Source organism: Populus nigra, chromosome 10 (genome assembly GCF_951802175.1).
Source record: "Populus nigra chromosome 10, ddPopNigr1.1, whole genome shotgun sequence".
Lineage (NCBI taxonomy): Eukaryota > Viridiplantae > Streptophyta > Magnoliopsida > Malpighiales > Salicaceae > Populus > Populus nigra.
Window position 1 is genome coordinate 16012794 of NC_084861.1, and position 15084 is coordinate 16027877.

At 36.9% G+C, this 15084-nt stretch overlaps 2 protein-coding genes across 3 annotated transcripts; both read right to left on the minus strand.

Moving 5' to 3' along the window:
• Positions 1 to 414: 414 nt before the first annotated feature.
• Positions 415 to 4658, minus strand: LOC133704511 (chlorophyll(ide) b reductase NOL, chloroplastic). 2 transcript variants are annotated; one of them, XM_062129350.1, is made up of 13 exons: positions 4297 to 4658; positions 3687 to 3755; positions 3309 to 3370; positions 3097 to 3183; positions 2577 to 2644; positions 2406 to 2454; positions 2253 to 2338; positions 2028 to 2085; positions 1566 to 1616; positions 1282 to 1332; positions 1160 to 1201; positions 768 to 878; positions 415 to 643 (listed from the first exon to the last, which is right to left on the minus strand). In XM_062129350.1, the coding sequence occupies exons 1-13, from the start codon at positions 4592 to 4594 to the stop codon at positions 596 to 598; spliced, it is 1080 nt and encodes a 359-aa protein (XP_061985334.1). In that variant the 5' UTR covers positions 4595 to 4658; the 3' UTR covers positions 415 to 595. The 2 variants fall into 2 exon arrangements, with proteins under 2 accessions (XP_061985334.1, XP_061985333.1); XM_062129349.1 differs by having other exon boundaries at positions 415 to 646.
• Positions 4659 to 5394: 736 nt separating this feature from the next.
• Positions 5395 to 14824, minus strand: LOC133705449 (DExH-box ATP-dependent RNA helicase DExH3-like). Its single transcript, XM_062130660.1, has 19 exons — positions 14432 to 14824; positions 13990 to 14144; positions 13786 to 13873; positions 13452 to 13685; positions 13181 to 13276; positions 12680 to 12868; positions 12388 to 12547; positions 12172 to 12302; positions 11468 to 11638; positions 10955 to 11227; positions 10249 to 10443; positions 9711 to 9914; positions 9000 to 9069; positions 8753 to 8901; positions 8241 to 8549; positions 8092 to 8151; positions 7627 to 7779; positions 7426 to 7536; positions 5395 to 6567 (listed from the first exon to the last, which is right to left on the minus strand). Exons 1-19 carry the CDS (start codon positions 14672 to 14674, stop codon positions 6094 to 6096), a joined length of 3465 nt encoding a protein of 1154 aa, XP_061986644.1. The 5' UTR covers positions 14675 to 14824; the 3' UTR covers positions 5395 to 6093.
• Between the last annotated feature and the right edge of the window lie 260 nt (positions 14825 to 15084).

The following is a 15084-nucleotide window of genomic DNA, read 5'->3' on the forward strand; positions in this document are numbered from 1 at the left end:
GCAGGCTATTTGGTTTTAATGATTAAGGGTGACATTGGAAACTCAATCAAAACTATAGGGGTAACATTGAGAAATCTTAAACTATATGGTTGAAATGGAACATTGAAGGATCTATAGGGGCCTAAAAGTAGTTTACCAAAAAGTAAACAAAAGGTAAAGCGAAACGTCCCCATATCCTTTCACATCAATGGACTTGTACAAAATTTCACCTTGGGAAATGAAGAAGCTTGGATTAGATGGCTATCCTTAATAATGCAAACCAGACAAGCACTGTGCCTTTTCTGTTGTAAGCAAATGATTTGTGGCATCGACAAAGTTATCAGGGAAAATCTGTCACGGATGGGATTTGTGAACTTGGGGGGGGAGTATCATTTCAATGATTGAGCCTCAAATTTATGTGTTTGAAGTCTAAAATTTAAGTAAACATCAGCATAATCTCATATTGAAATCAAACTGATGAGTTCATGTAACATGTCCATTCGTGAGTCTGGTCCCGTAGAGCCTGTAGAGCCATAAAAAAATGAACAATTTTTTACAACAATTTCACCAAAAAAATCACAGCATTTGAATTGAATCAAATTCTGCCACTACACTTTCAATCTTCAAGCAAGTATCTGTTTCTTCGTGCGCCGAAAGCAAATCTCTGCTAACAAGGAAAAGTGCAAGCAGAAGAGTTGATCAGAACCAATAACAATCCCCAAGTGATATAAGTTAGTGCATCTTCAGAGTTCTCCAACAGAACAGTAAATCGAAGTGTTTCACTTAACTGAGAATATCTGCGAGTATGCTTTCACCCCGGTGAGGAAACGGATGTAGGTAGGCTTTGTTGATCCATTGGCAGGGATAGATCTGATGTTTGGAACAAGGTATTCTGCAACCTATGAAAACCCAAAAAATCTTAATCAGTAGAACTAAGAAGTGACTCACATTAGATGATCCACAAAAAGTGCCCCCTTTTCTTATGATGCAAGCACCTCCCTGGTAAACAAAACCACACACCATCTTGGCATTCGCAACTATTTCAATCAAGATTAACTGATATGATTTACTTAACCATCGTAATCACTAACAGTAAATGGTCATATGGTTCTGTAAACCATGAAATACCAGCACATTGAATGACAGCCTAGTAAACACAGCCTAGTAAACAAAATCTTACCACTTCAGCTGGTTCTGCCAAAACATTAATGAAAAACTTGGCCTGCAATGGATGAAATTTGATCATTTCAATTACAACCCACAGAAGACAGACTCCAAAAGTAGATGATCTTTTATTCTGACCTGCTTTGTGGTAGCTCCAGACATGAGAAGATCAGTTGTGACCATTCCAGGCTGCAAGCCGATACCAAGAAAATTAAAAAAAAAAGCTAATAAAAAACTATTTATAATGATGGCATCATCAATGATAGCAATCAATGATGATAACACACCAGCTGTTAAGAGGAAAGGCTCATAAATTTATTCTTTGGTTTTTTTTTTTATATAAAAAAAAAGTGTTATTTGACATAACAAAGTGCATGAATAGTGAACTCGAAAGGAAAGAGCTAAAAATAATTCAAGCATACCGACAGATTATGCACTACAACATTTTGAACATCTTGCATCCGCAACTCAGCCTGTTCCATTTAAAAAAAAAAAAAAACATGTTTATAGCAACTCTCACATAGATATCTAATCCTAACACATTTCACTAACATAGACAGTTGTCTAAATGACCTTCATATTTAGTTGCATGCTACTTAAATAACACAATGAGAATGATGGAATAAATGATGATTTTTCTGACTACTCGATTCTTAAAATATCAGTAGTTTGACATCTGGTAAAGTACCAACAACAAATAGTAGAAATGGGAGTTGACATCATATGATTCTATGAACAACCCCCAAGGGCTGGTGTAAAAAGATTAGGAGAAATGCAAGAATATTTGATGCTATACAATGAGAAAGAAAACACTCTTCTGATATATTCTTAGTGATTGAATAACACTCAACACTACTGCCTTGAAAAGAAAGTTGAGTGTGCACCTGTAGGGATTTTGTTAAATGCACTACACTGCGCTTAGTTGCCCCATATGCAGCAAATCTGAGAGAAGAGGAAAGGAGAAATATGCAATGAGAAGTCAATTGGCAAATTCACATCTTGAACTGGGTGTGCACAAAGTAGTCACTTTTGTCAATGGAAACTGACATAGAAATCATGAATGACTTCAGCAAATCTAATTAAAGCTCAAGAAAACTGAAATGTGGTACCTTGGGGTTGGTCTTCCATCTGAGCCAGCTCCATCAATGTTGAATATGTGACCCCCTCGAGGTTGGTTCAACATCATTTTTATTGCCTTGACAATTATTATGTGTAAGAAAAAGCCTGAAAGTGCTAGACAAGGACAAAGAGAACACTTTTACCTCTCGACAACAAATCATCAAACCAAGGGTGTTTGTAGTGACAACTTCTCTGCACAAAAGTAAACAGAACAATCAACTTGAAGCATTGCAAAATTGCAGGGAAGAAGAACAATAGGAAAAGAAAGGATAAAAAGGAAAGAAAAGAAATTAATGAAAACTTCAAATGCTCACATAAGATCTTCATCTGAAGCTTCTGCCAGGGGCTTATAGCTATAAGCATTGGATCCTGCATTATTAATCTGCATCATTAACATGAGGTAAGAGAGTAACAGCAGAGCCAAGCATTTTTATGGGAAAATGAAATGGAATCAATGCAACACCATATACTGATGGAGTATACCTAAGAGGGTAGGTAGCTGAACAAATTTAGTATCAGTTCTGCTAGCTGAATGAGAAGCATAAAACATGAAATTTCTCATGAATTATTACTAAACCAGACCATGAAGCTACGAAATAGCTAGCATGGAAATTATACAAAATGTTTATCTCTAACAAATTCCCAACACTGATATGCGTATTTTACAAACAAGAACAACCTTTCCGTACAGCATCGCAAAAAGAAACATCCTTTAACCAACTTTACAGAAGAGCAACCATCCAATAAGAAAAGGTATATCGATTCCTATAGGGAATTTTGTTTAACTATGACAATTAGAAAGCATAAAGCAGCCGGGAGTATTTGCAACAATACCCATATGTCGATGTATTTGAGACTTTCTTGTGCAAATGCAACCAAATCCTTCACATCCTTTCCTTCTCTAACATCACACTTTGTACCCTGCAAAGGAGGAACTGACTCATAGCCAGAAGTATGAAGTATAGACAACTGATCATGGAAAACTATCATGAGGGAAAATAAGGACACAAAAAATAAAATGGAGAAAAGAGTTGTGAAGGAGGTACCCACACACGTTGCTCTCCAAATTCTTCTCTCAAGCTCTGAACAGCAGACTCCACCCGTTCAGCTGTCAAAGATTGCTGTCAACAACAGTAAATACAAGCAACTGGGTATATAAACTGCAAGCTTCGTATTCTTTCAAGATATCAACTCAAAATGTCAAGTTCCACTATTTCAAGCCTTTGGGTCAAGAGGGTTCTTTGGCATAAAAGACCATGAATCAAATAAACTGAACATCAAAAGTCCCCATTAAAAAATTCTCCAGGGGTATTTACTCAGATTCAACCAAACTGACTGTGAGAGAACCATAGTTAGGGTTTGTCAAAAGCAACTAGCTTATATGCTTGAGACATTTCAACATATCTACCAAAGAAGATCCTTACCTGACCTTGAGCAAATTATCACATTGTCACCTGCCTTTAGAAACTCCTTAGCCAAAGCATACCCTATTCCTGGATTAAAAGCATCAACAAGCTCTATTCACATAAAGAACCAGCCAACTTAAGAAAAGGAGACATTAAAGATATCATCTTTAGAAACTCTCGAGCCATTGCACACTGTAAAAACAAGTCATGCGAAAACTGATAAAAAAAATCCAATAATTCTCATTTCACACGGAACAAAGCCCTTCTTGGACTGAAGAATGCAATTTCTCGCAAAGAAAACAAAGAAATTGACCCCAACAAAGTAGCACTCAAAACCAAACTGAAATAAAGTCAGTAGTAGCAATGTACCTACTTGACCACCTCCCTTCTATTTCTCGTTGACCAAAAATCAAACCATCCGGTACAGACACAACACCCTTAACTCTTGGACTACCCTTAATTCGCAGCAAACCCACAAAAAAGAAACCCAGAAATCATATTCCATAAATCCATCAAAGGGCATAGAATTAACCAGCAAAACCAAACCAGAAACCACAGCAATACACACAGCAAAGCAAACACCGCAAACTGATCAGACAGTAATCAGAGAACCAAGAAAAGAAAGAACCTTTTGTTGAACCAGTGATTAAGACATTGAAAGGAGGCAACATGGGCTCTCTACTCAGTGCAGAAGAAGAGGAAGTTTGTGCCTTCACAACTACTGGATAATTCAAATATGCAATGCCCGTATTGTTGGTGTAATAGCTGTTTCTTGCATTAGTGCTTTTTGCTGGGGTTTGGCGGGAACAAACGGTCAAGAAAAGGTGTGAAGGAGAAAGAAGTGGAGGGAGCTGAGAGGAAAAAGACGAGGCCTTGAGAAGAAGAGAAGAAGAAGGGAAGGGAAGGGAAGCACAAGGAATAGCCATTGGTGGAAGTACTTTGCAAGAGGAAGGTTTTAAGCCTTTTATAGTGGATAATAGATAATTATGTTTGGACAGAGTGAGGACAAAACTAAGAAGCTATAAATAAATAAATAAAATAAAAACAACGTATTTTTTTTTAAAAAAAAGTCAATGGCCTTTAACATGCAGAGCAGATCAATCAAAGTTTTTTACCATATTTATTTTTTAAAAAAATATATTAAAATAATATATATTTTTATTTTTTCAAAAAATATTTTTTACTTCAGCTGATCTAAAAAAATTATTTTTTATAGTGTTTTTAAAACTTAAAAAAAAAGAATCTCAAATCATGAAACATGATGTACATGTACCCTGTTTTATAACCATGTAAAAAACTACTAAAAAAAAGAAATAACTTTATATTCACGCCAATGTTTATACATAATTCCTTTGCATATATTTTTATATCGAAATGGTTGTAGTAATATCTTTGATAATAGACTTTATTCTGCGAAATTGGCATTTAAAGAGAAAAAATAGTTCTAATTAATTTGTTCCTTTTCTATTTAGTTCTATAATAATAATAATAATAATAATAATAATAATAATAATAAAGCAAGGTTCACTAATAAAATAATAAATGTGTGGTGGGCTGCTGAAAATACTTCTACGTGGAGATATTGATAAGGAGGGCCTTTCTTGCAACTCTATACCGTAACATGCATGAAAATCCAAGAACTGAACACAAACAGGAAAACCTAGCTTGATCGTCGGCTTAATCAAGTCACGAGGTTCAATTTTAAAATTCATCTTCAGATCACAAATTAATCGACGCAACTCGCCAGGCCAGGCCAGGCCATATTTAATAACTACGGTAGAAACTACTCTCGCCTTGCATGTATGATCGATATCTTGGCTTGGCTAGAAACTACATAATCTCATCGAAGTCTGTTCATTCCTCTAACCCGCTACAGGTTCTAAAAATAAAAATCTAATGAGAAAAATCACCCCACAACCTCCCTGGCCCCACCTACAACATGCTTTAATGTTACTGGTACATGGGAAAAAAATTTCTCTTCAAGCTCAATACGTCCAAATTCAAGAATGACTGTTCAAATGTTTCTCTGTCTTGGTTGCTCGGCTACATTTTCTTTCCCTTTCTTTCTTGTATACAATTTCACAGTCCATACCCGCATCAACTTTACTAACCATGTGCATTGGCTTGGGGTTGTGATCCTCTGCTCCCATGGGAATTTGAGACTTCGATGGTCTGTACGGATTATCAGGTTTCGTCAGCTGTCAGGCCAAGCATCGAGAGGCTCATGGTTGACTCTCCTATCAGCATGTCCATATAGCCTGTATGCATCCCTTCTTTCATTGTTTCACCCCCAGCTAAGCTGCTGGCCCCCGGACTGTCAAAAGGTCAACGATCAAGTCTTGCCCTTGTCCTTGTCCTTGTCCCAATGTCTTGTTTAAGCCAATTTAGCAGTTCCAAGAATAACAATGGACAGTGGACAGCCAGATCAACCAGGGCGACGCTGCTTTGATCTACGACGTTTCCCAAGAAGTTTGAGCATGTTATCAGTGACATCAGGTTGGGAGTCATCATGCTCATTTTGATTATTGTCGGATGTATGGGTTAACCAGGCCAGTGCTTCAATAGCAGCATCCCTCTCTGCTTGTTGCTTGTTTCTCTTGGGCTTCCCCACAAACTGCATTCCCTTGAATTCAACCAGTGCCCTAAACTCATTCGTCTTAAGGTGCTTTGTCTTGTATTTTGGAGGGGAGTGTCCAGCTCTCATCAGTAGGGTTTGTAGCAAACTTTTTGGATTTGCTCCGTCTTTTGTAAATCTGTCATTATCATTAGTTACCTTAGGCTTCCTGCTTTCACGACCAAACACAAATTTTCCTTCACATTGATCTCCTGATACCAGGTCTTCAACAGCAAGCATGAGGTATTTTCCTTCCTTGAGAATGTCAAGTTTAGGATCTTGAAGCTGCATCATCACAAGAAGCTCTTTATCGCTCAATGAAACAGATATTATCAATAAAAAATCTTTCCAGGTTTGAGGTAGATAGATTAAACCCACAACAATGTTCACGTATTGGATATGTCAATCACAGCCACAATACAAAAACTCAGAGATACTCTACACGTAAATAATATCATCACACCAAAAGAGATGTGCTCGTGAGCACAGTAACAATGAAAAGAATATTGCATCCTTGGGCAAACAACCATTCAACAAAAAGCTCTTGACAAGTACATTTTTGGGAGCTTTCAATGCAAATAGTTGCAGAATGGAATAAACTCTTTTTTTTAAAAAAAAAAAATCACAGTTCTAAACACCATCAACATTACTGCATCTTGGATCAGTGTTATAAGATCTGCCTGGCCAGGCAAGTCAAACCGGTGACCAAGGACCTGGCCTGTGAAAAACCCAGTTTTTTTTTTACCAAAAAAAAAACATTTCATGATTTTTTTTTTAAAAAATCAATGCTTGGTTGACCAGGTCAACATTCAACCTATGACCCGAGCCTTGGGCCAGGTGACCCCGGTTTGGGTCTTACAGCTATGTCTTTAATTGGTAAAATCTGAAAGGGGAAAAAAGTGGTCAAAGGATTTTAGAAAACAGATAGATGATGCATGTTCAGTAGTTTACCTTCTGCAGGAGCATAACCTCTAACAGCTTGATAAAATGAATCATTTAACAAGCACAGAACTTAGAGGGGTGTTTTATTTTAGTAATGGAAGGCGGAACCTCAGAAGATGAAAAACTAGGATTATGTACATGGCTAGTTGAAAGATGGAACATAAAATTATTTCTCTATACTAATCAACTTTCCCAACTCACCTTCTTCTGAATAAGCTTATCAAGTTCTTCATTAAGCTTTAAAAAGCACTCTGCCAAATTATGATCCATGAAGAAATCAATGTATCCGTTCAACATTTTCAGATGCCCAGCCTGAGCACAAGAAAATTACTGATTATAAAACTCTGCAAGTTCAATAGGAAAGGATTATCATAACCATCTATAGAAAAGAGCTAAAATTACCTGTGCTCCACAAGCAAGTGCACCACCAAAAAGGATCAGTACGGAATCAGATACACCAGTGGAATCACGTATGAAAACTGAGTTGACCTTTACTTTTTCACCAAAGACCAGCCATGGATAGGGAATTGTTTCATAGCGTGCATTCACAGAATTCTGAAGCAAAACCATCATCATTATCAAATACTCTTGGGGACAATATAAGAAACTTTTACAACATGATGACAAGAAGTCAAGAAATAGCACGCATATATACACTTGGAAAGGGTCTAAAATTTTTCTAGTTACATACCCTTCACATTTCAAGAACTACTCAGTTAACAGGCAAACACACACACACAAACAGCAAAGTGATCATACAAGCTAGATGACTCAAACTCAAACTCAGAATTTATGCATCAAAGCATGCATAACAACCATTAGTTAAAAAAGTCTAGTCCGGCACACTAGTTTAAGTTTCACACTTACAGCATATAGAGAAACTTGGCCATCATCCATTGTTTTGAAAGACATGGATGTTTCTCTGTGCTGCACTCAAAGAAGAAAGAGCAAAATGTATCATCTATCGAATTTCATGATGAAACACAGGATGTGCATTTGAAGCAGAGAAACATTACCACTACTGACGCAATTCCAGGATAGAGGCCAGAGCATATAATTGCACGAACCAATGATTGGTTGTGACTTAATTTGTTGTGGTTGTTTGTATCTTCTTCTATTAAGCCAGCATCTTTTAAAATGAAGTTAAATTGCTTCCTTAGAGAATGAATGGCCTGCAAAGTTTGTGCAGACAGGAAATTTCTCCAGCAATACTCATACGCCGATCCTTCTCTTTCAGCTTCTTTCCATCCTTCATATGCGCGGACAAGAGCCATATGATCACTGTAGTCTTTTGCAGAAAATCTAGACTTTGCTGCCCCAGCTAACTAAACCAAAGATAGAACAGTTCAGCTGAAAATAAAGCCAAAGCAGGAAATCTAGAACTTGGAAGCATAACGCTCAAACATACAGGAAAATGCTCCAAATGCTGATTTATAAGTTTCAAAGGTGCATTGATCAATAACAAGATTGTTAATACAGGACCAATGCACAAGACACTATTGTTAATACTTAATTGCACTGTACTTACATCCTTTTTGTCCTGTGGCAGAAGGAAAGGATCCCTGACACTGAGCCCGGACACTATTGTTAATATAGGACCAAAGCACCGAAAGATAGCACCCATTATTAACATTTTACCCAGCTTGGGATCTACTGGAAGCATTGTTAAATACTTCCCTGATTGAAAAATAAAACAGAGGAGTTTAATAATTATAACTAAAAACTAGAATATAAATAGTAGAGTTCTTCTCATCAGCAAGAATCAGCAAACTGACCAAGATTTGTCAGATTCTCCTTCTCATCTAATGCACCAATCATCTTCAGAAAATCAATCGCATTTTGGACCTGTCATCCATGGAACTTGTCAATTTGTGCAATAGACTAAGAAATGAGGTTGCAAATTATTTGCATTATTGATACTTGTAAAATTGCAAAATGGAAAAGTGGAAGCCCTTAAGTTATGCATGCACCTTGCATTATCTTTTGCAGTGTGTATTCATTAATTAGTGCATGAAAGGTCGTGGGCGATAAAAATATAGTAGGAAGTAATGTTCATCCATTTTCCCCTTGCACATCTTCATTAATTATTTACAGATGTTCTAGTTAATGGATTACTTTTGACAACAATCAAAGACATGAACCATTAAAAAACTTCTACAATGATTGTAGGATCAGAAACCAGGTGGTATACAATTTACAACAAATTTTCATGGTGAAAAAAACCAGGTGGTCACAATAACTCTAAAAAAGGTTGGGTAAGCAAATCTTGCTGAGGAAATTGAATGTGAGCTAAAATTGATCAATTGCAGTACAACATCCTCTATAGAGAGATGTTGTCATCAGTTGTATGAGGTCTCCCTTGGTAGGCCTCCTTTACTTGAATTTTATTCTACGTCTTAAAGGTCGGCTCAATAAAGTTTCAAAGAAGAATAGGCCAGCATCCAGGGGGTAACATGGAAATAAAAAATTGTGTTGACAACACTTACAGCCAATGGTTTTGGTGGCTGGAGAGCAGCTGACAAGAATTCTCCTATGCTTCCAACCTGCAAACTCTTTATTTGCAAGCAAAGAGAGTTCAGGGGAGTCCTCAAAAGTTCAGGAAGTTGATATTCGGCAAAGGCCTCATATACACATCTTGGGTATAGGTGGTAACATTCGCCTGGCTGCACTCGGCCAGCCCTACCCCTTCTCTGCAACCCATGAATGGCCAAAGAAGAATATGTCGTTCATGAAAAGAGACCAGGAAAATGGCACAGATCAAGATGAAGCACAGAATACGATAACAGATTCAAATAAACTCATAATCAATTCAATAATGCATGCCACCACGTGGCAACAGTGCATCTTAAACATTCGTATAACCATCCCAGTGAAGAAAATACCACCCATACATTATATAAACAGGCATTCCATACACACTCAAGTGAGAATAGAAATCAAGTCTATTCCCTTTTACAGTTAGAAGCATGCAATATGGTAATAAACCTGAACGAACAAATCCAAATCATGTCAAAGCAAGCTTACTTGTCGAGCAGATGCTTTTGATATCCAAGAAGGTAGCAGACAAGGTGTGTTGTTTAAAGCATCATAAGTGGTTTCTTTTGCCTTCCCACAATCAATGACAAAAACTACATCATTGATTGTAATACTTGCCTCTGCCATATTTGTTGCAAGAACTATTTTCCGTACATTAAGAGGTGGTTTCTCAAAAATCAGTTTCTGCATAGAGTAAAAAGATGATAAGTAATATGACATGAAATCAAACACTCCAAATGATATGCTGAGCATGAACACTGTAGCATCCTCATTTCACTGCAGTTATTTTAATAATCTACTGTTATACTCTTTTCTAACCTGGAAGGTTAATAAACATGATGATTGCATATGTTGACACTAATTATGAATTGGGCAAGTTTCTGGAACACCCATTTGTCAGTGGGAGATATCCTACAACATCATGAATTATAATCACTCCTGGTCTCTTACATGGTCTGCTGCACCAGTATTTTTTTTGTTTAACCAGTAAAGGTGCCTCAAAGGGTCAGATCTGCATTGAGTAACTTGCCCAATGAGATAGACCGTGGAAAGATAAACATTCCCTTCAAAGTGGAAATTAACACTTATTCTAGCATCCAGATAAGTCTAACCTTGACCAGAACAGGGGAGCTTTTAGGATTTCATTTCCATTCAAAAAAACTAACAAGTATTAACATAAAACTTAAAAGACTACCTGTTCTGAGGTTGCCATAGAACCATGGCAAGTTAGAAGCAGAATTCTGTTAGGATCACCCAGGAGAGGATGTGCTTTAAGTTGATCCCTCAAACAGCTAATATCTTCCCAGCCAGTCATGAATACTAAGACAGCACCTGGTCGTTCCTTCCGACATATATGGCACAAAACTGCTTCAATAAGGTTAAATCCTATGCAATCAGGCATCCAGCGTGCCAGAGAGTCACGTGCTCTGGAACTATAATTGTCAAAACTTGAATTATTAAGAGCATCCTGTCCACAAACAACAAGAACAACAGTTCCCAAACAAATTAGTTTTTGCAAGTGCAGTAGATAGTACTCTAGCAAATAGAACTAAAAATACCATTTTACTCCAAAAGTAGGCTAACGCACACAAGAATGAGAAATTTTGGAAAATTTACAACTTCGTGTTTCAAGTCTCTAGTCAAAAAAGTAAAATGAAAGTAGTATAATAGTAATAATCAACAACAAGTTTTCAAGAGACTGTCATACCTCAACAAGAGTAGTGATCTGGTTTTTCCTTTTTCGTGGTGCCAGTTGCCTCTGTGTTTTCCACATTTTCTCTTGGCCATAATCATCAATTTGATTGAAAGAAGTCAACTTATATCCGGTCATTTCCAGTACATCTTCTAAAAATTGTGCCCTCACTGGATATGTAAAGCCCTGGTAAAATACATGAACATTTTGAGGACCTCATGGTGAAAGCTATATCTCTATAACTGAAGACATTTCTGTTCCAAATAACCAGGTGTAACAATTTTGAAACCATGTAGCCACAAAAGAGGATGCATGCTTTTGAATGGGCTTCATCAAAATAGAAACATTTTGAAGGTGCAAATATATATTTTCTCATGTTTACCAGCATTAGAAACTGCAGTATGGTTTTCACACTCTTCTGCTTGCATGCACAAGCCATATTTCATAGTATGGAGTTACAAACCCTGAGTATTTCTCTCAGGCAATTTTCGTTGTTAAAAACTAAAGTCCAAAACCAACATAGTCAAAATCACTTCAAAACAAAGTGCACAGCCAGCTTAAAATACAATTTCCAAATCAAAGCCCATGGATACTTGAAAAAAAAAATGAAAACTGATTATTAAAACAGTTGATGCTCACATCTCATCACACCAACACCAGAATGCTTTAAATACCAACAAATAAGTGTATATTAATAACAATTCCTGCTTATAGCTTACCGGAATATGAATAGTTGGTGCTCCTCCAAAATAATTGGAAAAGAGTTCCGCATTCAAAGTGGCACTCATTAAAATCAATCTCAAGTCCTGACGACGTGAAAGAAGATCCTTGAGCACAATCAATAGGAAGTCTGTTACAGATAAACTGTAAGACAGAAAGGAAGAAGGAACCTCTTGTGAGGAATAGCTGACAAACTAAACTTATAAGGAAGTTACCTTCATTCATGCCTCGCTCATGAATTTCATCCACAAAAACATGGGTTATGCCATTCAAGTTGCGGTCACTTAACAGGCGTCGAAGTAAAATTCCACTGGTACAAAAAAGCAGATGTGTGTTTCTTCCTTTGACACCCTCTAGTCGGACTTTATAACCAACCTAACAAAAAAATTTGTTGTGGTATAGCAGCGAGAGAAAAAAGTTTTCAAATGAAAAAACAAAAAACTCACGTTAACAAATCTAGTCTTTGTGTGTGCAATATGTTAATGTATTGAGAGAAAGAACGCTCACTGCTTCACCAAGAGGCTCTCCTCTCTCCGCAGACACTCTATCTGCAACAGCCATAGCAGATATTCTTCGAGGCTGAGTGCAAATTATGCTACAGAATGCTCCACGCCCAGATTCTATTTCTGACTCCAGTATATATTGAGGAAGTTGAGTGGTTTTCCCACATCCAGTCTCTCCAGATATCACAATGACCTACCAATAAGACAACTAATTAAGAACAAATTTAGGAAAGTTAGGCATTTATTACTCATATGCCATCACCATCAAAAGGTTCCTCTTCTGGTTTGATGGCCAAAAGTGTGAAAATAAAAGAGAAACTGAATAAAAGTTTAATGAAAATAAATCTTGACAAATTGAATGAAGTATCGAACATACGGAAATCAAGAGAGGACAGATGAGAAAGTTCTCCAAACAAAAGCAAAATAAAAAGAATTTATTTCAATGAACATTGCATAATCTTTAAGATCATAGCCGAAAACAAGCCAATGAGTTGTATATTCAGACCTGATTCCTTGCTATTGCTTGGAGTAACTTCTCCTTTTCCTGGAAAGCAGGTAGAGATTTCCTAAAGTCCATCATTTTTCTGCCCTCAGGTGATTCCTATGAACCAAAGACAATAAGTACAGAACATAATCAGAACAAGACACATGGTTTTTATCGTCCCCACCACTTCAAACATGTGCTATTGATCAGTTTACAATGCTAAGGATGTCTTGCCGATGACACTTAACAAATTAATAACAAAGATCACAATATGAGAAAACAACAATCATACCCGCCAAGCTCTTTGCATGTTACGCATTCGCAAACTCCTTCTCTGAAGAACCCTTTCCATCACAGAGCGGTCTAGAAATGAATCTGGATTCTCATCTGGACTCGTATTTTCAATCTGATTGATGGATGCATCATCTGCATTACCACCAACTTTTCCAGCACTTAGTTGAGTTCTATCAAGATGCTCCTGAAGTAAACCCTCAACCCTCCTTTGCAAACTTAGGGGGATAACCACCTGCACAAATGGAAAATTAAAATTCCAACCATCCAGCCTGACAAAACATCTAGAAATAACATTCATACAAACTCATTCGAAGAGCTTCACAAATCATCACCTCCCTTTGTGGCCGCTTATCATCCAAATCAGGCCTGTAGTTAGGTAGAGGAACCTTGCTTGCAACAACCACTTTTCCATATAGTTCACTGATAAACAACGAAACACAAGCAAGACCTCAATATATCATTTCAAAGTCTCAGTCCACTACGGGCACACAAAACAAATATACTTAATAACAAAAAGCAACTGCTGCCTCCATTACCTATAAAGTCCCATCCTTCCAGCAAGATTTGAAATCTGCTCGTAGTCTCTCCTGTCTTTTCTATCTCTAGAAACAATCTCTTGGTCTGTTTCACTACGCAATAGCAAGCTGAGCTTCCATTTCCACTCATCAACATTGGCCACAGACGAAGAAGCCTAAAATTAATAACAAAACACCATCTTAGACCATCAAATTTCCCAACCTCTTGACAGTATAATCAGTTAGTTCATATACACAACAAATCAATTGCACTAATTCCCCCGGAAAACATAAAAACTATCACATTCATCCCACAATCAACAATAATACTCACAACCCTTTTCATTTCTAGTTGATTAATCACCATTTATTCATTCAAATCCCAATATTTTACACCAAAAATAAAAAAAAAATTACATTCATAACCTAACAAAACGAATGATAGAAAAAAGAAAAAACAGACCTTGTGGTTTTCAAAATCACACTCGTACTCGTCATCGGAGAACTGCTCTGCTGCATACCCACAAAAACCACGCCTTTTGGTCACTAAAAAGCTGGTTTCATTAGAATTATGTAGAATCAAAAGCAAACTAAATAAAGGGTGGTTGTTTTTATTGCTGAAGATGGTATAGGAAAACGACTTCTTCTTAGCGGTGGTGCTGCATCCCAGAAGGAAACTTCTTAGCACAAGCTTCGAATTTTGCATATTTTAATTGATAATTTACGAAGCAAATTCATTGCTTTTTGTGTATTATCGAAGGTTCAAATGCAAGACAAACCATTTCAAGGCACCATGTAAGCCACCAGTCTAGTAAAGGGAAGAAAGGGAAAAGAGACTGGCTAGTCCTTAATAGCTAGCTAGGGAGTCTACAGTGGAACAGAACGAACCACGGCTTTTTAATTGGGGAAACCTAATCTAGTCCTTATAATATATACTGATTCTTTATTGAGTATCAAAATAAATGTTTTTATCAATTGGATCCTAAATATTTCATATATTTTTCAATTGGGTTCTTTTGTCAAATTTCTTTTTTTGTTAATATTTTACATTTAATTCACATATTTAAATTTTTTAACAGAATTGCTAAACACGCCTCTCAAGCTAAATAGGAACTG

Bases quoted from the DNA above. Each gene is read 5' to 3' on its own strand.
- LOC133704511 (XM_062129349.1), bottom strand. From the start codon at position 4,594: ATGGCTATTCCTTGTGCTTCCCTTCCCTTCCCTTCTTCTTCTCTTCTT. The intron at 3,371-3,686 runs GTAAGGATCTTC...AATCTTTGACAG, and splicing joins GATAATTTGCTCAAGGTCAG to CTGAACGGGTGGAGTCTGCT. The intron at 2,086-2,252 runs GTACCACATTTC...CTCTTCTCTCAG, and splicing joins GATGGAAGACCAACCCCAAG to ATTTGCTGCATATGGGGCAA.
- LOC133705449 (XM_062130660.1), bottom strand. From the start codon at position 14,674: ATGCAAAATTCGAAGCTTGTGCTAAGAAGTTTCCTTCTGGGATGCAGC. The intron at 12,303-12,387 runs GTAACTTCCTTA...TATCTGTAACAG, and splicing joins TGAGCGAGGCATGAATGAAG to ACTTCCTATTGATTGTGCTC. The intron at 9,070-9,710 runs GTAAGTGTTGTC...CATGGATGACAG, and splicing joins AGCCACCAAAACCATTGGCT to GTCCAAAATGCGATTGATTT.